Raw genomic sequence first — 23,895 nt, 5'->3', positions numbered from 1 at the left:
CAGGGTGGAGGTATAATCTAATGACACACAGGGTGGAGGTATATTCTGGTCACACACAGAGTGGAGGTATAATCTGGGCACACACAGAGTGTAGGTATAATCTGGTCACACACACAGGGTGGAGGTATAATCTGCTGACACACATGGGTGGAGGAATAATATGGTCACACACAGGGTGGAGGAATAATCTGGTCACACACAGGGTGGAGGAATAATCTGGTCACACACAGGGTGGAGGTATAATCTGGTCACACACAGGGTGGAGGTATAATCTGCTCACACACAGGGTGGAGGTATAATCTGGTCATACATAGGGCGGAGGAATAATCTGGTCACACGCAAGGTGGAGGTATAATCTGGTCACATACAGGGTGGAGGAATAATCTGGTCACACACAGAGTGGAGGTATAATCTGGTCACACACAGAGTGGAGGTATAATCTGGTCACACACAGGGTGGAGGTGTAATCTGGTCACACACAGAGTGGAGGTATAATATGGTCACACACAGGGTGGAGGTATAATCTGGTCACACACAGAGTGAAGGTATAATCTGGTCACACACAGAGTGGAGGTATAATCTGGTCACACACAGGGTGGAAGTATAATCTGGTCACACACACACAGGGTGGAAGTATAATTTATTTACCAGGTCTCCCTGAGAGAAGAATTCTTTGTAAATCAGCTCCTATAAAAAAACAAAATAAACCACAGAATCTGGTCATTTCCAATCAAATAATTTTCAATTACATTTAAACAAAACCGAGAATTTATTTTGGGCCTAATCTGCTGTTTTCTCACTGTTTCCAGCAACAGAGACATCCCCTAAAGTGATATAATAATTGCTGTTTCCTGGAACTGCACAGACAGAATAACCAGTGTAACCGGAAGATTCTACTGTATGTCCTAATCAGGAACGCTCTTTCCTACCAGCGAGACAGTCCCCAACAATGTGATGAATGATTCCGTATTCATGTATGTCTCCCATAATAGAGCAGGTGAGAGTTCATTAAAAGCATTCAGGGGTTTCCATAATCTTTAGTGTATGACGCGTTTACCGGTCGTAGCTTCATCAGGGAAACCTACTTAGAACGTTCAGGCATAAAATGACCTAACGCAGTCTGTGTGCAGTATCCGCATATAATATTCCCTGTGTATGGACAGGAACCATCGTATCAGCCGCTTCCAGTGAGGATACACAACCTTGCTGAACTCATCAACACACAATAAATCCCCTATGTGGCCACTGCATATAGACAAGGTGGAGTGTTGCGGATCCTACACTTCCACATGTTTACCAGAACTGACACATTTGTTTCTGAACCCAACATATAATGGATGACTGTGCACACAGCATACATAGTATCTAGTGGGTGTAATCTACAGGGGGGCGAGGGGGGGGCATTAGGTGATTTTGGTGGTGATTCAGACTGAGAGTTATGTAGTGGGAGGAGCAGGGTCCCCAGCAGCACAGAGTATATCAGGAGATGAGTGATGTGTTGGTGAGGACAGGGCTGCATGTGACAGGGGCAGTGACATGATGTGAGGAGGGGAATGGAGGCAACAGGAAGCCACAGACTGAGAGTTATATAGTGGGAGGAGCAGGGTCCCCAGCAGCACAGAGTATATCAGGAGATGAGTGATGTGTCAGTGAGGACAGGGCTGCATGTGACAGGGACAGTGACATGATGTGAGGAGGGGAATGGAGGCAGCAGGAAGCCACAGCCTGAGAGTTATATAGTGGGAGGAGCAGGGTCCCCAGCAGCACAGAGTATATCAGGAGATGAGGGATGTGTCAGTGAGGACAGGGCTGCATGTGACAGGGGCAGTGACATGATGTGAGGAGGGGAATGGAGGCAGCAGGAAGCCACAGCCTGAGAGTTATATAGTGGGAGGAGCAGGGACCCCAGCAGCACAGACTATATCAGGAGATGAGTGATGTGTTGGTGAGGACAGGGCTGCATGTGACAGGGGCAGTGACATGATGTGAGGAGGGGAATGGAGGCAGCAGGAAGTCACAGACTGAGAGTTATATAGTGGGAGGAGCAGGGTCCCCAGCAGCAGAGAGTATATCAGGAGATGAGTGATGTGTCAGTGAGGACAGGGCTGCATGTGACAGGGGCAGTGACATGATGTGAGGAGGGGAATGGAGGCAGCAGGAAGCCACAGACTGAGAGTTATATAGTGGAAGTAGCAGGGTCCTCAGCAGCACAGAGTATATCAGGAGATGAGTGATGTGTCAGTGAGTACAGGGCTGCATGTGACAGGGGCAGTGACATGATGTGAGGAGGGGAATGGAGGCAGCAGGAAGTCACAGACTGAGAGTTATATAGTGGGAGGAGCAGAGTCCCCAGCAGCACAGAGTATATCAGGAGATGAGTGATGTGTCAGTGAGGACAGGGCTGCATGTGACAGGGGCAGTGACATGATGTGAGGAGGGGAATGGAGGCAGCAGGAAGCCACAGACTGAAAGTTATATAGTGGGAGGAGCAGTGTCACCAGCAGCACAGAGTATATCAGGAGATGAGTGATGTGTCAGTGAGGACAGGGCTGCATGTGACAGGGGCAGTGGCATGATGTGAGGAGGGGAATGGAGGCAGCAGGAAGTCACAGACTGACAGTTATATAGTGGGAGGAGCAGGGTCCCCAGCAGCACAGAGTATATCAGGAGATGAGTGATGTGTCAGTGAGGACAGGGCTGCATGTGACAGGGGCAGTGACATGATGTGAGGAAGGGAATGGAGGTAGCAGGAAGTCACAGACTGAGAGTTATATAGTGGGAGGAGCAGGGTCCCCAGCAGCACAGAGTATATCAGGAGTGATGTGTCAGTGAGGACAGGGCTGCATGTGACAGGGGCAGTGACATCATGTGAGGAAGGGAATGGAGGTAGCAGGAAGTCACAGACTGAGAGTTATATAGTGGGAGGAGCAGGGTCCCCAGCAGCACAGAGCATTGATGTGAGGCTCCTGTTATAGTGATGTGGGAAAATGTTGGCGTTAACTGCACCTTTACATGAAACAAAATTAAGATATAACATTTTATCATATATGTTTTGGATTATTATTATTATTTATTTTTTAGATTACTGGGGACCTGACAACAGCCTTCATTTTACGCCCCAAGGAGAATGCAGTAAAGTGCGCAATTAAAAAATTCTATTTTTTTTTTTTTTTACTGGAAAACCAAGTGCTTTTAATCTCAATGCAAAATTGCAGTAAATGTGTGACATTTACACTGGTATCCTAATACAGTATATCTTCCTGGAGCCCTTTACCCATAGTACAGATATTCAGATCACAGACGTCTGCCCCAGGACTCACCGCAATCTTTCTGGTGGTTTTCCAGCCTTTGGTTTGGTCAGAGAGGTCACACGAGGTCATGAGGAGACACAGCAGCAGATTGTGGTGATGTTTGTTTTTGGGATCATAACCGTCTGTGACAGGACAAACAGGGAATAGACCGCATGACTGAGGTTGGTGAATGATTACAAAGCTCTGTTGCTTTCTACTTTAAAAAAATGCAGTTTATTTTTGCTGTTCCCACAGCCACCACCAGGGAGCGATGTTTAACAACAAATGAACAATACATTCCTATAGTGATGATACAATGTTACTATAGTGATGATACAGTGTTGCTATAGTGATGATACAGTGTTGCTATAGTGATGATACAGTGTTGCTATAGTGATGATACAGTGTTGCTATAGTGATGATGCAGTGTTGCTATAGTGATGATACAGTGTTGCTATAGTGATGATACAATGTTACTGACAGCGCAGCTCAGGGGAAGTGATCCAGGCTCATCCATCATTTCTCAGTGTAAGTAAATACAGTCTGTCATTTATGGACGTTTTGGTACAAATGAATGAGGACAGAAGACACAGAACGGGGAGCAAACACTTCATAGACGTACATCTTCAACAAGTGTATATCCCCATTATTACTCTGTTTGCGCCCTCTTGTGGACAGTCTAGCCCAGTGGTTTCCAAACTTGGTCCTCAAGGCACCCAAAGGAAATCCATGCTTAAGCACAGATGACTTAATTAGTGCCTCAGTACAGTATGTCTGATTTAACCCTCTGTGCTTACAATCTGTACTGTTATGTTTTTTTTTTACTGACAAGAAAAAAATCTGTCAGCAAATCTACCAATGGTAGCAGCCGGGGGCGTGTAATCTACCGACTCGACAACAGGGGGAGCTCTTCTTACCATTTGCCATGTTCTGAAGCTCTTTAAAGATGCGTAAATGGTGCGCCAGGTCCGTGGCCAGGATAATGTCTCGCATCAGATCCAGCATCCTCTGGTAATCCTGCAGGGACCGGCACAAGAAAGTGACATTTATTAACAGTGCCGTGGCGACATTCTCACGCCGGGCACCTGAGCTAAGCACAGGCCAGCAATATGACGTGTGCAAGGAGCTCGCAGGTGCAGGTATGTACATATCACCAACACAACAGGGCATTAAGAACCCCACGGCCGCTGTTCTCATACGGACACACCTGTAAACACAGAACCAGTCCCGACTTTCACATAGGAATCACCGTAGCATCACAAGTCGCAGCCACAAGCACCACGCAGAGGCATAGGGGTATATTCAATTGGTGTCGAATCCCTCGTTTTGTCGGAAAATGGGGCTTTTTCAACAGCAAAAAAATTGCATTCGACAATTCAATACGCCACTTTTCGACAAAAAACCTGTTGGATCCGTTTCGACTTTTGACTTTTCGACGGTAGAGTGTCCGTAATGTTAAAAACCCGGCTTTTCGACAAAAGTATATTTAATTGAAGAGTGTAGTATCGGTATCAGTGGTTTTTGACGTGACTTTCGACATTTTCATTGCGACAAGTTTTTCTGTCGTGAGCTGACAAGAAATTTTAAATACTTTGATTTTTTTTTTACATTTTTTGATTTCTACTAGCATATCTATTTATATTTTAAGTCATTATAGGATTGTTTTTTGTATTTATGAGCCACATTATTATATTTTGATTTTTTTCCAAAATATTTTTTTCTTTACTGGGCTGAGGGAAGGAATGTACCCATGATTTCACATTTTTACCCAGGTTACACTTCACCACAGCCACTCCCATGCTTGAGACTTCAGGGAGAAGAGCGGTCATTACACAGTCAGCTGTCTTGTGGAATCGTTTTTTTTAGGGCAATCTGTTTTTTTTTAACATATATATATATATAATTTTTTAACACTGACTACAATAATGGAGCCTTTTTCTGACCAGATTGTGATGTTCATGAAGTCGAATCCCGGCTGCACACAATCCGAGCATGGGTCACTTTCCGACAGGAGCCGTGTCGAATCCATTTCAAATTGAATATGTCGAATTCAGTGCCCGGGAAGGAGGGTTTCAACAGTCGAATGCTGTCGGATCAGAAAACTGTCGAATCCGCTGCAGGATTCGACACCAATTGAATATACTCCATAACCAATACAATGATACAACACAGGGTAACTATACCGTCATGTGCATTATGTGCAGGCTCTGTGGCTGTTGGCGCAGTAAGGGGCACTTTCGTCTGTGTATTTAAATAAAGCACAGGTTCTCAAACTCGGTCCTCATTACCCCACACAGGGCATGTGTTGCAGGTCTCCTTACAGAATCACAAGTGAAATAATTAGCTCCACCTGCGGACCTTTTAAAATGTGTCAGTGAGTAATTAATTCACCTGTGCACCTGCTGGATTACCTGCAAAACATGCACTGTGTGGGGGTAATGAGGGCCGAGTTTGAGAACCTATGAAATAAAGCAATGCCCCGTATTACAGAGTATGTTTGCAAAACCCCCCGTGCGTGTCCTGTCTGCCGGACGTTCCTTATGTGAACGCTTAGCAAAGACAGTGTCAGCAGTAGCGCCGGACACTTACATCTGTGCTGCAGTCAGTAAAATGGCTCTAATTATCATAATTACTTCTACTACCATAAGAGTAAGCAGCTGTCCTCGTCTGCTGCACCCCCCTGAGACAACACGACACAGCACAAAGACGTAACACCCGCCGCAGCTTTACCCATCCAGCAGCCGCGCTGGCAGAACCAGGCAGCGCCAAGCGTGACAATCACAGACAGTACATCTCCCAGCCTCCCATAGGCAGCTGCCGCTCTCCTCCCAGTGTAACTGGGGTGTAGGTGTAATATCAGACGGGCCCACAGGGGATGGCGGTCTAATCTACGGCCCGTGTCAGCGGGAATATGGCTGTCACGTACTCCTTACATTCACGTTCTTTAACGGATACACAAGATGGATTTATCATACTACAGCCTTATATAAACGCGGGCCTCGCCGGTGATCATCCGCAGGCCTCCGGTGTGCAACGTGGTTCCCGGAATATTCGCGTGTGAGAAATATATTCACCTTCCTTGAGAACTGTTCAAATATATTACACCCCTGCGAGTTGAGGATGGCGATCGCCTGGGCGAAGTGGTGTCTCTGCGGAGGAGAAGAAAAGAAGACGACTGTGACCAGTGATTACAATACGGGTGAAACGACTTATTTCTTCACATTAGGACAATTACAAGCCACGGCCTCCTCCCCATCGTAAGGGGAAAGACCCGGCATTTGGAGGCTCAGGGATACTTTAGTGACAGGAGAACGTGGCTGGGTGAGCTGAATGAGATTGGCCGGCCTGCGATCATGTGACCGTCATTATTGGCGAACCCCCCGTATTTCCCCATAGGAGGGCATTAGTGGCTGGTGAGGACACTACTTACCTCCATCACCGACCCCTCTGAGCTGTACAGAGCTGCCAGCACCGATTTCTAGAGACAAAGAGAATAATAATGACTCTGCAGATAAAGGAATGATCCTCACAATCCAGAAAAGTGGGGACAATACAGGATTACAGAGGAAAAAATGGGAGACACCGGTCAGCTCCGCCCAAACTCACCGACGCCACTTGGAAGGAATTATTTGTCCCCCTGTGGTCCAGGTCATGGCACATACACGACACAAACAAGGCAAAAATCTCTATGTCCCTGGGAGAATAAGAATATAAATTAACAACTGCAATATACAGTAACATGGGAGATACTGAGGTATAGGGAGACACAGTACAGTACAGACAGGTCTGTGGACACAGTACAGTACAGACAGGTCTGTGGAGATACTGAGGTATAGAGAGACACAGTACAGTACAGACAGGTCTGTGTATATACTGAGGGATAGAGAGATACAGTACAGTACAGACAGGTCTGTGTATATACTGAGGGATAGAGAGACACAGTACAGCACAGACAGGTCTGTGGAGATAGTGAGGTATAGAGAGACACAGTACAGTACAGACAGGTCTTGGAGACACTGAGGTATAGAGAGACACAGTACAGTACAGACAGGTCTGTGTATATACTGAGGTATAGAGAGACACAGTACAGTACAGACAGGTCTGTGTATATACTGATGGATAGAGAGACACAGTACAGTACTGACAGGTCTGTGGAGATACTGAGAGATAGAGAGACACAGTACAGTACAGACAGGTCTGTGGAGATACTGAGAGATAGAGAGACACAGTACAGTACAGACAGGTCTGTGGCGACACTGAGGGATAGAGAGACACAGTACAGCACAGACAGGTCTGTGGAGACACTGAGGGATAGAGAGACACAGTACAGTACAGACAGGTCTGTGGAGACACTGAGGGATAGAGAGACACAGTACAGTACAGACAGGTCTGTGGAGATACTGAGGGATAGAGAGACACAGTACAGTACAGATAGGTCTGTGGAGATACTGAGGGATAGAGAGACACAGTACAGTACAGACAGGTCTGTGTATATACTGAGGGATAGAGAGACACAGTACAGTACAGACAGGTCTGTGGAGATACTGAGGGATAGAGAGACACAGTGCAGTACATACAGGTCTGTGGAGATACTGAAGGATAGAGAGACACAGTGCAGTACAGACAGGTCTGTGGAGACACTGAGGGATAGAGAGACACAGTACAGCACAGACAGGTCTGTGGAGACACTGAGGGATAGAGAGACACAGTACAGTACAGACAGGTCTGTGGAGACACTGAGGGATAGAGAGACACAGTACAGTACAGACAGGTCTGTGGAGATACTGAGGGATAGAGAGACACAGTACAGTACAGATAGGTCTGTGGAGATACTGAGGGATAGAGAGACACAGTACAGTACAGACAGGTCTGTGTATATACTGAGGGATAGAGAGACACAGTACAGTACAGACAGGTATGTGGAGATACTGAGGGATAGAGAGACACAGTACAGTACAGATAGGTCTGTGGAGATACTGAGGTATAGAGAGACACAGTACAGTACAGACAGGTCTGTGGAGATACTGAGGGATAGAGAGACACAGTACAGTACAGTACAGACAGGTCTGTGAAGACACTGAGGGATAGAGAGACACAGTACAGTACAGACAGGTCTGTGGAGATACTGAGGTATACAGAGACACAGTACAGTACAGACAGGTCTGTGTATATACTGAAAGATAGAGAGACACAGTACAGTACAGTGCAGACAGGTCTGTGTATATACTGAGAGATAGAGAGACACAGTACAGTACAGTACAGACAGGTCTGTGTATATACTGAGAGATAGAGAGATACAGTACAGTACAGTACATACAGGTCTGTGGAGATACTGAGGGATAGGGAGAAATAGTACAGTACAGACAGGTCTGTGGAGACACTGAGGGATAGAGAGACACAGTACAGTACAGACAGGTCTGTGTATATACTGAGAGATAGAGAGACACAGTACAGTACAGTACAGTACAGTACAGACAGGTATGTGGAGACACTGAGGGATAGAGAGACACAGTACAGTACATAAAGGTCTGTGGAGATACTGAGGTATAGAGAGACACAGTACAGTACAGACAGGTCTGTGTATATACTGAGGGATAGAGAGACACAGTACAGTACAGTACAGACAGGTCTGTGTATATACTGAAAGATAGAGAGACACAGTACAGTACAGTACAGACAGGTCTGTGTATATACTGAGAGATAGAGAGACACAGTACAGTACAGACAGGTCTGTGGAGACACTGAGGGATAGAGAGACACAGTATAGTACAGTACAGTACAGTACAGTACAGACAGGTCTGTAGAGATACTGAGGCATAAAGAGACACAGTACAGTACAGATAGGTCTGTGTATATACTGAGGAATAGAGAGACACAGTACAGTACAGACAGGTCTGTGTAAATACTGAGAGATAGAGAGACAGTACAGTACAGACAGGTCTGTGGAGACACTAAGGGAATATAGAGAGACACACAGTACAGACAGGTCTGTGGAGAGACTGAGGGATAGAGAGACACAGTACAGTACAGACAGGTCTGTGTATATACTGAGGGATAGAGAGACACACAGTACAGTACAGACAGGTCTGTGGAGATACTGAGGTATAGAGAGACACAGTACAGTACAGACAGGTCTGTGTATATACTGAGAGATAGAGAGACACAGTACAGTACAGACAGGTCTGTGGAGACACTGAGGGATAGAGAGACACAGTACAGTACATATAGGTCTGTGGAGATAATGTGGGATAGAGAGACACAGTACAGTACATACAGGTCTGTGGAGATACTGAGGGATAGAGAGACACAGTACAGTACAGACAGGTCTGTGTATATACTGATGGATAGAGAGATACAGTACAGTACAGACAGGTCTGTGTATATACTGAGAGATAGAGAGACACAGTACAGTACAGAAAGGTCTGTGTAGATACTGAGGGATAGAGAGACACAGTACAGTACAGACAGGTCTGTGTATATACTGAGGGATAGAGAGATACAGTACAGTACAGACAGGTCTGTGGAGACACTGAGGGCTAGAGAGACACAGTACAGTACAGACAGGTCTGTGGAGATACTGAGGGATAGAGAGACACAGTACAGTACAGACAGGTCTGTGGAGATACTGAGGGATAAGAGACACAGTACAGTACAGATAGGTCTGTGGAGATACTGAGGTATAAAGAGACACAGTACAGACAGGTCTGTGTATATACTGAGGTATAGAGAGACACAGTACAGTACAGACAGGTCTGTGTATATACTTAGAGATAGAGAGACACAGTACAGTACAGACAGGTCTGTGTATATACTGAGAGATAGAGAGACACAGTACAGTACAGTACAGTACATACAGGTCTGTGGAGACACTGAGGGATAGAGAGACACAGTACAGTACAGACAGGTCTGTGGAGACACTGAGGGATACAGAGACACAGTACAGTACAGACAGGTCTGTGGAGATACTGAGGTATAGAGAGACACAGTACAGTACAGGCAGGTCTGTGGAGACACTAAGGGAATATAGAGAGACACACAGTACAGTACAGACAGGTCTGTGGACACACTGAGGGATAAAGAGACACAGTACAGTACAGACAGGTCTGTGTATATACTGAGGGATAGAGAGACACAGTACAGTACAGACAGGTCTGTGGAGATACTGAGGGATAGAGAGACACAGTACAGTGCAGACAGGTCTGTGGAGATACTGAGGGATAGAGAGACACAGTACAGTACAGATAGGTCTGTGGAGATACTGAGGGATAGAGAGACACAGTACAGTACAGACAGGTCTGTGTATATACTGAGGGATAGAGAGACACAGTACAGTACATACAGGTATGTGCAGATACTGAGGTATAGAGAGACACAGTACAGTACAGACAGGTCTGTGGAGACACGGAGGGATAGAGAGACACAGTACAGTACAGACAGGTCTGTGTATATACTGAGGGATAGAGAGACACAGTACAGTACAGACAGGTCTGTGGAGACACTGAGGGATAGAGAGACACAGTACAGTACAGACAGGTCTGTGGAGATACTGAGGGACAGAGAGACACAGTACAGACAGGTCTGTGGAGATACTGAGGTATAGAGAGACACAGTACAGTACATACAGGTCTATGTATATACTGAGGGATAGAGAGACACAGTACAGTACAGACAGGTCTGTGTATATACTAAGGGATAGAGAGACACAGTACAGTACAGACAGGTCTGTGTATATACTGAGGGATAGAGAGACACAGTACAGTACAGATAGGTCTGTGGAGATAATGAGGGATAGAGAGACACAGTACAGTACAGATCGGTCTGTGGAGACACTGAGGGATAGAGAGATACAGTACAGTACAGTCAGGTCTGTGGAGATACTGAGGGATAGAGAGACACAGTACAGTACAGACAGGTCTGTGGAGACACTGAGGGATAGAGAGACACAGTACAGTACAGACAGGTCTGTGGAGATACTGAGGGATAGAGAGACACAGTACAGTACAGACAGGTCTGTGTATATACTGAGGGATAGAGAGACACAGTACATTACAGATAGGTCTGTGTATATACTGAAGGATAGAGAGACACAGTACAGCACAGATAGTTCTGTGTATATACTGAGGGATAGAGAGACACAGTACAGTACAGATAGGTCTGTGTATATACTGAAGGATAGAGAGACACAGTACAGTACATACAGGTCTGTGGAGATACTGAGGGATAGAGAGACACAGTACAGTACAGACAGGTCGGTGGAGATACTGAGGGAAAGAGAGACACAGTACAGTACAGACAGGTCTCTGGAGATAATGAGGGATAGACAGACACAGTACAGTACAGACAGGTCTGTGGAGATACTGAGGGATAGAGAGATACAGTACAGTACAGATAGGTCTGTGGAGATACTGAGGGATAGAGAGACACAGTACAGTACAGACAGGTCTGTGGAGATACTGAGGGATAGAGTGATACAGTACAGTACAGACAGGTCTGTGGAGACACTGAGGGATAGAGAGACACAGTACAGTACATACAGGTCTGTGGAGATACTGAGGGATAGAGAGACACAGTACAGTACAGACAGGTCTGTGGAGATACTGAGGGATAGAGAGACACAGTACAGTACAGACAGGTCTGTGGAGACACTGAGGGATAGAGAGACACAGTACAGTACAGACAGGTCTGTGGAGATACTGAGGGGAAGAGAGACACAGTACAGTACTGACAGGTCTGTGGAGATACTGAGGGATAGAGAGACACAGTACAGTACAGATAGGTCTGTGGAGATAATGAGGGATAGAGAGACACAGTACAGTACAGATAGGTCTGTGGAGATACTGAGGGATAGAGAGACACAGTACAGTACAGACAGGTCTGTGTATATACTGAGGGATAGAGAGACACAGTACAGTACAGATAGGTCTGTGGAGACACTGAGGGATAGAGAGACACCGTACAGTACAGACAGGTCTGTGGAGACACTGAGGGATAGAGAGATACAGTACAGTACAGACAGGTCTGTGGAGATACTGAGGGATAGAGAGATACAGTACAGTACAGATAGGTCTGTGGAGACAATGAGGGATAGAGAGACACAGTACAGTACAGATAGGTCTGTGGAGACACTGAGGGATAGAGATACACAGTACAGTACAGACAGGTCTCTGGAGATACTGAGGTATAGAGAGACACAGTACAGTACCGATAGGTCTGTGGAGATAATGAGGGATAGAGAGACACAGTACAGTACATACAGGTCTGTGGAGATACTGAGGGATAGAGAGACACAGTACAGTACAGACAGGTCTGTGGAGATACTGAGGGATAGAGAGACACAGTACAGTACATACAGGTCTGTGTATATACTGAGGGATAGAGAGACACAGTACAGTACAGACAGGTCTGTGGAGATACTGAGGTATAGAGAGACACAGTACAGTACATACAGGTCTGTGTATATACTGAGGGATAGAGAGACACAGTACAGTACAGACAGGTCTGTGGAGATACTGAGGGATAGAGAGACACAGTACAGTACAGACAGTTCTGTGTATATACTGAGGGATAGAAGGACACAGTACAGTACAGATAGGTCTGTGTATATACTGAAGGATAGAGAGACACAGTACAGTACAGACAGGTCTCTGGAGACACTGAGGGATAGAGAGATACAGTACAGTACAGACAGGTCTCTGGAGACACTGAGGGATAGAGAGACACAGTACATTACAGACAGGTCTGTGGAGATACTGAGGTATAGAGAGACACAGTACAGTACAGACAGGTCTGTGTATATACTGAGGGATAGAGAGATATAGTACAGTACAGACAGGTCTCTGGAGACACTGAGGGATAGAGAGATACAGTACAGTACAGACAGGTCTCTGGAGACACTGAGGGATAGAGAGACGCAGTACAGTACAGACAGGTCTCTGGAGACACTGAGGGATAGAGAGATACAGTACAGTACAGACAGGTCTCTGGAGACACTGAGGGATAGAGAGATACAGTACAGTACAGACAGGTCTCTGGAGACACTGAGGGACAGAGAGACACAGTACAGTACAGACAGGTCAGTGTATATACTGAGGGATAGAAAGACACAGTACAGTACAGATAGGTCTGTGAAGATACTGAGGTATAGAGAGACACAGTACAGTACATACAGGTCTCTGGAGACACTGAGGGATAGAGAGACACAGTACAGTACAGACAGGTCTGTGTATATACTGAGAGATAGAGAGACACAGTGCAGTACAGACAGGTCTGTGGAGACACTGAGGGATAGAGAGACACAGTACAGTACATACAGGTCTGTGGAGATACTGAGGGATAGAGAGACATAGTACAGTACAGGCAGGTCTGTGGAGATACTGAGAGATAGAGAGACACAGTACAGTACAGACAGGTCTGTGGAGACACTGAGGGATAGAGAGACACAGTGCAGTACAGACAGGTCTGTGGAGATACTGAGGGATAGAGAGACACAGTGCAGTACAGACAGGTCTGTGGAGATACTGAGGGATAGAGAGACACAGTACAGTACAGACAGGTCTGTGGAGACACTGAGGGATAGAGAGACACAAAGCAGTACAGACAGGTCTGTGGAGATACTGAGGTATAGAGAGACACAGTGCAGTACAGACAGGTCTGTGTATATACTGAGGGATAGAGAGACACAGTACAGTACAGACAGGTCTGTGGAGATACTGAGGGATAGAGAGACACAGTGCAGTACAGACAGGTCTGTGGAGATACTGAAGGATAGAGAGACACAGCACAGTACAGACAGGTCTGTGGAGATACTGAGGTATAGAGAGACACAGTACAGTACAGACAGGTCTGTGGAGACACTGAGGGATAGAGAGACACAAAGCAGTACAGACAGGTCTGTGGAGATACTGAGGGATAGAGAGACACAGTACAGTACTGACAGGTCTATGTATATACTGAGGGATAGAGAGACACAGTACAGTACAGACAGGTCTGTGTATATACTGAGGGATAGAGAGACACAGTACAGTACAGACAGGTCTGTGTATATACTGAGGGATAGAGAGACACAGTACAGTACAGACAGGTCTGTGGAGACACTTAGGGATAGAGAGACACAGTGCAGTACAGACAGGTCTGTGGAGATACTGAGGGATAGAGAGACACAGTACAGTACAGACAGGTCTGTGGAGATACTGAGGGGTAGAGAGACACAGTACAGTACTGACAGGTCTGTGTATATACTGAGGGATAGAGAGACACAGTACAGTACAGACAGGTCTGTGTATATACTGAGGGATAGAGAGACAGTACAGTACAGACAGGTCTGTGTATATACTGAGGGATAGAGAGACACAGTACAGTACAGATAGGTCTGTGTATATACCGAGGGATAGAGAGACACAGTACAGTACAGACAGGTCTGTGTATATACTGAGGGATAGAGAGACACAGTACAGTACAGACAGGTCTGTGGAGACACTGAGGGATAGAGAGATACAGTACAGTACAGTCAGGTCTGTGGAGATACTGAGGGATAGAGAGACACAGTACAGTACAGATAGGTGTATGGAGATAGTGAGGGATAGAGAGACACAGTACAGTTCAGACAGGTCTGTGGAGATACTGAGGTATAGAGAGACACAGTACAGTACAGACAGGTCTGTGGAGACACTGAGGAATAGAGAGACACAGTACAGTACAGACAGGTCTGTGGAGATACTGAGGGATAGAGAGACACAGTACAGTACAGATAGGTCTGTGTATATACTGAAGGATAAAGAGACACAGTACAGCACAGACAGTTCTGTGTATATACTGAGGGATAGAGAGACACAGTACAGTACAGATAGGTCTGTGTATATACTGAAGGATAGAGATACACAGTACAGTACAGACAGGTCTCTGGAGACACTGAGGGATAGAGAGACACAGTACAGTACATACAGGTCTGTGGAGACACTGAGGGATAGAGAGACAGTACAGTACAGACAGGTCTGTGGAGATACTGAGGGATAGAGAGACACAGTACAGTACAGATAGGTCTGTGTATATACTGAAGGATAGACATACACAGTACAGTACAGATAGGTCTGTGGAGACACTGAGGGATAGAGAGACACAGTACAGTACAGACAGGTCTGTGGAGATACTGAGGTATAGAGAGACACAGTACAGTACAGACAGGTCTGTGTATATACTGAGGGATAGAGAGAGACAGTACAGTACAGACAGGTCTCTGGAGACACTGAGGGATAGAGAGACACAGTACAGTACATACAGGTCTCTGGAGACACTGAGGGATAGAGAGACACAGTACAGTACATACAGGTCTCTGGGGACACTGAGGGATAGAGAGACACAGTACAGTACAGACAGGTCTGTGGAGACACTGGGGAATAGAGAGACACAGTACAGTACAGACAGGTCTGTGTATATACTGAGGGATAGAGAGACACAGTACAGTACAGACAGGTCTGTGGAGATACTGAGGGATAGAGAGACACAGTACAGTACAGACAGGTCTGTGTATATACTGAGGGATAGAGAGACACAGTACAGTACAGACAGGTCTGTGTATATACTGAGGGATAGAGAGACACAGTACAGTACAGACAGGTCTGTGGAGATACTGAGGGATAGAGAGACACAGTACAGTACAGACAGGTCTGTGTATATACTGAGGGATAGAGAGACACAGTACAGTACAGACAGGTCTGTGTATATACTGAGGGATAGAGAGACACAGTACAGTACAGACAGGTCTGTGGAGATACTGAGGTATAGAGAGACACAGTACAGTACAAACAGGTCTGTGAAGATACTGAAGGATAGAGAGACACAGTACAGTACAGACAGGTCTGTGGAGATACTGAGGTATAGAGAGACACAGTACAGTACAGACAGGTCTGTGGAGACACTGAGGGATAGAGAGACACAGTACAGTACAGACAGGTCTGTGGAGATACTGAGGTATAGAGAGACACAGTACAGTACAGACAGGTCTGTGGAGATACTGAAGGATAGAGAGACACAGTACAGTACAGACAGGTCTGTGGAGACACTGAGGGATAGAGAGACACAGTACAGTACAGACAGGTCTGTGGAGACACTGAGGGATAGAGAGACACAGTACAGTACAGACAGATCTGTGGAGATACTGAGGGATAGAGAGACACAGTGCAGTACAGACAGGTCTGTGTATATACTGAGGGATAGAGAGACACAGTACAGTACAGACAGGTCTGTGGAGATACTGAGGTATAGAGAGACACAGTACAGTACATACAGGTCTGTGGAGATACTGAGGGATAGAGAGACACAGTACAGTACAGACAGGTCTGTGTATATACTGAGGGATAGAGAGACACAGTACAGTACAGACAGGTCTGTGGAGACACTTAGGGATAGAGAGACACAGTGCAGTACAGACAGGTCTGTGGAGATACTGAGGGATAGAGAGACACAGTACAGTACAGACAGGTCTGTGGAGATACTGAGGGGTAGAGAGACACAGTACAGTACTGACAGGTCTGTGTATATACTGAGGGATAGAGAGACACAGTACAGTACAGACAGGTCTGTGTATATACTGAGGGATAGAGAGACAGTACAGTACAGACAGGTCTGTGTATATACTGAGGGATAGAGAGACACAGTACAGTACAGATAGGTCTGTGGAGATACTGAGGTATAGAGAAACACAGTACAGTACAGATAGGTCTGTGGAGATAATGAGGGATAGAGAGACACAGTACAGTACAGACAGGTCTGTGGAGACACTGAGGGATAGAGAGATACAGTACAGTACAGTCAGGTCTGTGGAGATACTGAGGGATAGAGAGACACAGTACAGTACAGATAGGTGTATGGAGATAGTGAGGGATAGAGAGACACAGTACAGTTCAGACAGGTCTGTGGAGATACTGAGGTATAGAGAGACACAGTACAGTACAGACAGGTCTGTGGAGACACTGAGGAATAGAGAGACACAGTACAGTACAGACAGGTCTGTGGAGATACTGAGGGATAGAGAGACACAGTACAGTACAGATAGGTCTGTGTATATACTGAAGGATAAAGAGACACAGTACAGCACAGACAGTTCTGTGTATATACTGAGGGATAGAGAGACACAGTACAGTACAGATAGGTCTGTGTATATACTGAAGGATAGAGATACACAGTACAGTACAGACAGGTCTCTGGAGACACTGAGGGATAGAGAGACACAGTACAGTACATACAGGTCTGTGGAGACACTGAGGGATAGAGAGACAGTACAGTACAGACAGGTCTGTGGAGATACTGAGGGATAGAGAGACACAGTACAGTACAGATAGGTCTGTGTATATACTGAAGGATAGACATACACAGTACAGTACAGATAGGTCTGTGGAGACACTGAGGGATAGAGAGACACAGTACAGTACAGACAGGTCTGTGGAGATACTGAGGTATAGAGAGACACAGTACAGTACAGACAGGTCTGTGTATATACTGAGGGATAGAGAGAGACAGTACAGTACAGACAGGTCTCTGGAGACACTGAGGGATAGAGAGACACAGTACAGTACATACAGGTCTCTGGAGACACTGAGGGATAGAGAGACACAGTACAGTACATACAGGTCTCTGGGGACACTGAGGGATAGAGAGACACAGTACAGTACAGACAGGTCTGTGGAGACACTGGGGAATAGAGAGACACAGTACAGTACAGACAGGTCTGTGTATATACTGAGGGATAGAGAGACACAGTACAGTACAGACAGGTCTGTGGAGATACTGAGGGATAGAGAGACACAGTACAGTACAGACAGGTCTGTGTATATACTGAGGGATAGAGAGACACAGTACAGTACAGACAGGTCTGTGTATATACTGAGGGATAGAGAGACACAGTACAGTACAGACAGGTCTGTGGAGATACTGAGGGATAGAGAGACACAGTACAGTACAGACAGGTCTGTGTATATACTGAGGGATAGAGAGACACAGTACAGTACAGACAGGTCTGTGTATATACTGAGGGATAGAGAGACACAGTACAGTACAGACAGGTCTGTGGAGATACTGAGGTATAGAGAGACACAGTACAGTACAAACAGGTCTGTGAAGATACTGAAGGATAGAGAGACACAGTACAGTACAGACAGGTCTGTGGAGATACTGAGGTATAGAGAGACACAGTACAGTACAGACAGGTCTGTGGAGACACTGAGGGATAGAGAGACACAGTACAGTACAGACAGGTCTGTGGAGATACTGAGGTATAGAGAGACACAGTACAGTACAGACAGGTCTGTGGAGATACTGAAGGATAGAGAGACACAGTACAGTACAGACAGGTCTGTGGAGACACTGAGGGATAGAGAGACACAGTACAGTACAGACAGGTCTGTGGAGACACTGAGGGATAGAGAGACACAGTACAGTACAGACAGATCTGTGGAGATACTGAGGGATAGAGAGACACAGTGCAGTACAGACAGGTCTGTGTATATACTGAGGGATAGAGAGACACAGTACAGTACAGACAGGTCTGTGGAGATACTGAGGTATAGAGAGACACAGTACAGTACATACAGGTCTGTGGAGATACTGAGGGATAGAGAGACACAGTACAGTACAGACAGGTCTGTGGAGACACTAAGGGATAGAGAGACACAGTACAGTACAGACAGGTCTGTGGAGACACTAAGGGATAGAGAGACACAGTACAGTACAGACAGGTCTGTGGAGACACTAAGGGATAGAGAGACACAGTACAGTACAGACAGGTCTGTGGAGACACTGAGGGATAGAGAGACACAGTACAGTACAGATAGGTCTGTGGAGATACTGAGGGATAGAGAGACACAGTACAGTACAGACAGGTCTGTGGAGATACTGAGGGATAGAGAGACACAGTACAGTAGAGACAGGTCTGTGGAGAGATACTGAGGTATAGAGAGATACAGTACAGTACAGACAGGTCTGTGGAGAGATACTGAGGGATAGAGAGATACAGTACAGTACAGACAGGTCTGTTGAGACACTGAGGGATAGAGGGACACAGTACAGTACAGTACAGTACAGTACAGACAGGTCTGTGGAGAGATACTGAGGTATAGAGAGACACAATACAGTACATACAGGTCTGTGGAGACACTGAGGGATAGAGAGACACAGTACAGTACAGTACAGTACAGACAGGTCTGTGGAGACACTGAGGTATAGAGAGACACAGTACAGTACAGACAGGTCTGTGGAGATACTGAGAGATAGAGAGATACAGTACAGTACAGACAGGTCTGTGTATATACTGAGGTAAAGAGAGACACAGTACAGTACAGATAGGTCTGTGGAGATACTGAGGGATAGAGAGACACAGTACAGACAGGTCTGTGGAGATACTGAGGGATAGAGAGACACAGTACAGTACAGACAGGTCTGTGGAGATACTGAGGGATAGAGAGATACAGTTCAGTACAGACAGGTCTGTGTATATACTGAGGTAAAGAGAGACACAGTACAGTACAGATAGGTCTGTGGAGATACTGAGGGATAGAGAGACACAGTACAGACAGGTCTGTGGAGATACTGAGGGATAGAGAGACACAGTACAGTACAGACAGGTCTGTGGAGATACTGAGGGATAGAGAGACACAGTGCAGTACAGATAGGTCTGTGGAGACACTGAGGGATAGAGAGACACAGTACAGTACAGTACAGTACAGTACAGACAGGTCTATGGAGATACTGAGGGATAGAGAGACACAGTACAGTACAGACAGGTCTGTGGAGATACTGAGGGATAGAGAGATACAGTTCAGTACAGACAGGTCTGTGTATATACTGAGGTAAAGAGAGACACAGTACAGTACAGATAGGTCTGTGGAGATACTGAGGGATAGAGAGACACAGTACAGACAGGTCTGTGGAGATACTGAGGGATAGAGAGACACAGTACAGTACAGACAGGTCTGTGGAGATACTGAGGTATAGAGAGAGACACAGTGCAGTACAGATAGGTCTGTGGAGACACTGAGGGATAGAGAGATACAGTACAGTACAGACAGGTCTGTGGAGATACTGAGGGATAGAGAGACACAGTACAATACAGATAGGTCTGTGGAGATACTGAGGGATAGAGAGATACAGTACAGTACAGACAGGTCTGTGGAGATACTGAGGGATAGAGAGACAGTACAGTACAGACATGTCTGTGGAGATAATGAGGGATAGAGAGACACAGTACAGTACAGACAGGTCTGTGGAGATACTGAGGGATAGAGAGACAGTACAGTACAGACATGTCTGTGGAGATAATGAGGGATAGAGAGATACAGTACAGTACATACAGGTCTGTGGAGAGATACTGAGGGATAGAGAGACACAGTACAGTACAGACAGGTCTGTGGAGATACTGAGGTATAGAGAGACACAGTACAGCACAGATAGGTCTGTGGAGATACTGAGGGATATAGAGACACAGTACAGTACAGACAGGTCTGTGGAGATACTGAGGTATAGAGAGACACCGTACAGTACAGATAGGTCTGTGGAGATACTGAGGGATAGAGAGACACCGTACAGCACAGATAGGTCTGTGGAGATACTGAGGGATAGAGAGACACCGTACAGTACAGATAGGTCTGTGGAGATACTGAGGGATAGAGAGACACAGTACAGTACAAACAGGTCTGTGGAGATACTGAGGGATATAGAGACACAGTACAGTACAAACAGGTCTCTTGAGATACTGAGGGATAGAGAGACACAGTACAGTACAGACAGGTCTCTGGAGATACTGAGGGATAGAGAGATACAGAACAGTACAAACAGGTCTGTGGAGATACTGAGGAATATAGAGACACAGTACAGTACAAACAGGTCTCTTGAGATACTGAGGGATAGAGAGACACAGTACAGTACAGACAGGTCTCTGGAGATACTGAGGGATAGAGAGACAGTACAGTACAGACAGGTCTGTGGAGACACTGAGGGATAGAGTGACACAGTACAGTACAGACAGGTCTGTGTATATACTGAGGGATAGAGAGACACAGTACAGTACAGACAGGTCTGTGTATATACTGAGGGATGGAGAGACACAGTACAGTACATACAGGTCTGTGGAGACACTGAGGGATAGAGAGACACAGTACAGTACATACAGGTCTGTGGAGAGATACTGAGGTATAGAGAGACATAGTACAGTACAGTACAGACAGGTCTGTGGAGATACTGCGGAATAGAGAGATACAGTACAGTACAGTCAGGTCTGTGTATATACTGAGGGATAGAGAGATACAGTACAGTACAGACAGGTGCATGGAGATAGTGAGGCATAGAGAGACACAGTACAGTACAGATAGGTCTGTGGAGATACTGAGGGATAGAGAGACACAGTACAGTACAGATAGGTCTGTGTATACTGAGGGATAGAGAGACACAGTACAGTACATACAGGTCTGTGGAGATACTGAGGTATAGAGAGACACAGTACAGTACAGATAGGTCTGTGGAGATACTGAGGGATAGAGAGACACAGTACAGTACAGACAGGTCTGTGGAGATACTGAGGGATAGTGAGATACAGTACAGTACAGACAGGTCTGTGGAGACACTGAGGGATAGAGAGACACAGTACAGTACAGACAGGTCTGTGGAGATACTGAGGGATAGTGAGACACAGTACAGCACAGACAGTTCTGTGTATATACTGAGGGATAGAGAGACACAGTACAGTACAGACAGGTTTGTGGAGATACTGAGGGATAGAGAGACACAGTACAGTACAGACAGGTTTGTGGAGATACTGAGGGATAGAGAGACACAGTACAGTACAGACAGGTCTGTGGAGATACTGAGGGATAGTGAGACACAGTACAGCACAGACAGTTCTGTGTATATACTGAGGGATAGAGAGACACAGTACAGTACAGACAGGTTTGTGGAGATACTGAGGGATAGAGAGACAGTACAGTACAGACAGGTTTGTGGAGATACTGAGGGATAGAGAGACACAGTACAGTACAGACAGGTCTGTGGAGATACTGAGGGATAGAGAGACACAGTACAGTACAGACAGGTCTGTGGGGATACTGAGGGATAGAGAAACACAGTACAGTACAGACAGGTCTGTGGAGATACTGAGGGATAGAGGGACACAGTACAGTACAGACAGGTCTGTGGAGATACTGAGGGATAGAGGGACACAGTACAGTACAGATAGGTCTGTGGAGATACTGAGGGATAGAGAGATACAGTACAGTACAGTACAGACAGGTCTGTGTATATACTGAGGGATAGAGAGACACAGTACAGTACAGACAGGTTTGTGGAGACACTGAGGGATAGAGAGACACAGTACAGTACAGACAGGTTTGTGGAGACACTGAGGGATAGAGAGACACAGTACAGTACATACAGGTCTATGTATATACTGAGGGATAGAGAGACACAGTACAGTACAGACAGGTTTGTGGAGATACTGAGGGATAGAGAGACACAGTACAGTACAGACAGGTCTGTGTATATACTGAGGGATAGAGAGACAGTACAGTACAGACAGGTCTGTGGAGATACTGAGGGATAGAGAGACAGTACAGTACAGACAGGTCTGTGGAGATACTGAGGTATAGAGAGACACAGTACAGTACAGACAGGTCTGTGGAGACACTGAGGGATACAGAGACACAGTACAGTACAGTACAGTACAGTACAGACAGGTCTGTGGAGATACTGAGGTATAGAGACACACAGTACAGTACAGACAGGTCTGTGGAGACACTGAGGGATAGAGAGACACAGTACAGTACAGTACAGTACAGACAGGTCTGTGGAGATACTGAGGTATAGAGACACACAGTACAGTACAGACAGGTCTGTGGAGATACTGAGGGATAGAGAAACACAGTACAGTACAGACAGGTCTGTGTATATACTGAGAGATAGAGAGACACAGTACAGTACAGATAGGTCTGTGGAGATACTGAGGTATAGAGAGACACAGTACAGTACAGACAGGTCTGTGGAGATACTGAGGTATAGAGAGACACAGTACAGTACAGACAGGTCTGTGTATATACTGAGGGATAGAGAGACACAGTACAGTACAGACAGGTCTGTGTATATACTGAGGGATAGAGTGACACCGTACAGTACAGACAGGTCTGTGGAGACACTGAGGGATAGAGAGACACAGTACAGCACAGACAGGTCTGTGGAGATAGTGAGGGATAGAGAGACACAGTACAGTACAGATAGGTCTGTGGAGATACTGAGGGATAGAGAGACACAGTACAGTACAGACAGGTCTGTGGAGATACTGAGGGATAGAGTGATACAGTACAGTACAGACAGGTCTGTGGAGATACTGAGGGATAGAGAGACACAGTACAGTACAGTACAGACAGGTCTGTGGAGATACTGAGGGATAGAGAGACACAGTACAGTACAGTACAGTACAGATAGGTCTGTGGAGATACTAAGGGATAGAGAGATAAAGTACAGTATAGACAGGTCTGTAGATGACGCTTGTGTGGGTCATTGGAGCAGGATAAGAAGAAGCTCGGGCCCTTCCTCCTTCCTAAAATGAGCCATTTATCTCACTGTAGCAGAG

General features: G+C 46.0%; 1 protein-coding gene across 1 annotated transcript in view; it reads right to left on the bottom strand.

Annotated features, from left to right (window-relative positions):
• PDE2A (phosphodiesterase 2A) overlaps positions 1-23,895 on the bottom strand; it is an 859,648-nt gene that overhangs the window by 9,433 nt on the left and 826,320 nt on the right. The window contains exons 21-26 of the mRNA XM_063950594.1: positions 6,897-6,984; positions 6,721-6,768; positions 6,365-6,439; positions 4,208-4,307; positions 3,321-3,433; positions 649-687 (exon numbers count right to left, since the gene is read on the bottom strand). Coding sequence (XP_063806664.1) covers positions 649-687; positions 3,321-3,433; positions 4,208-4,307; positions 6,365-6,439; positions 6,721-6,768; positions 6,897-6,984 — 463 coding nt within the window. The remainder of the gene's footprint in view (positions 1-648; positions 688-3,320; positions 3,434-4,207; positions 4,308-6,364; positions 6,440-6,720; positions 6,769-6,896; positions 6,985-23,895) is intronic.

This window comes from Pseudophryne corroboree, chromosome 2 (genome assembly GCF_028390025.1).
Source record: "Pseudophryne corroboree isolate aPseCor3 chromosome 2, aPseCor3.hap2, whole genome shotgun sequence".
NCBI classification, from domain to species: domain Eukaryota; kingdom Metazoa; phylum Chordata; class Amphibia; order Anura; family Myobatrachidae; genus Pseudophryne; species Pseudophryne corroboree.
This window is presented reverse-complemented; position numbering and strand designations above follow the sequence as displayed.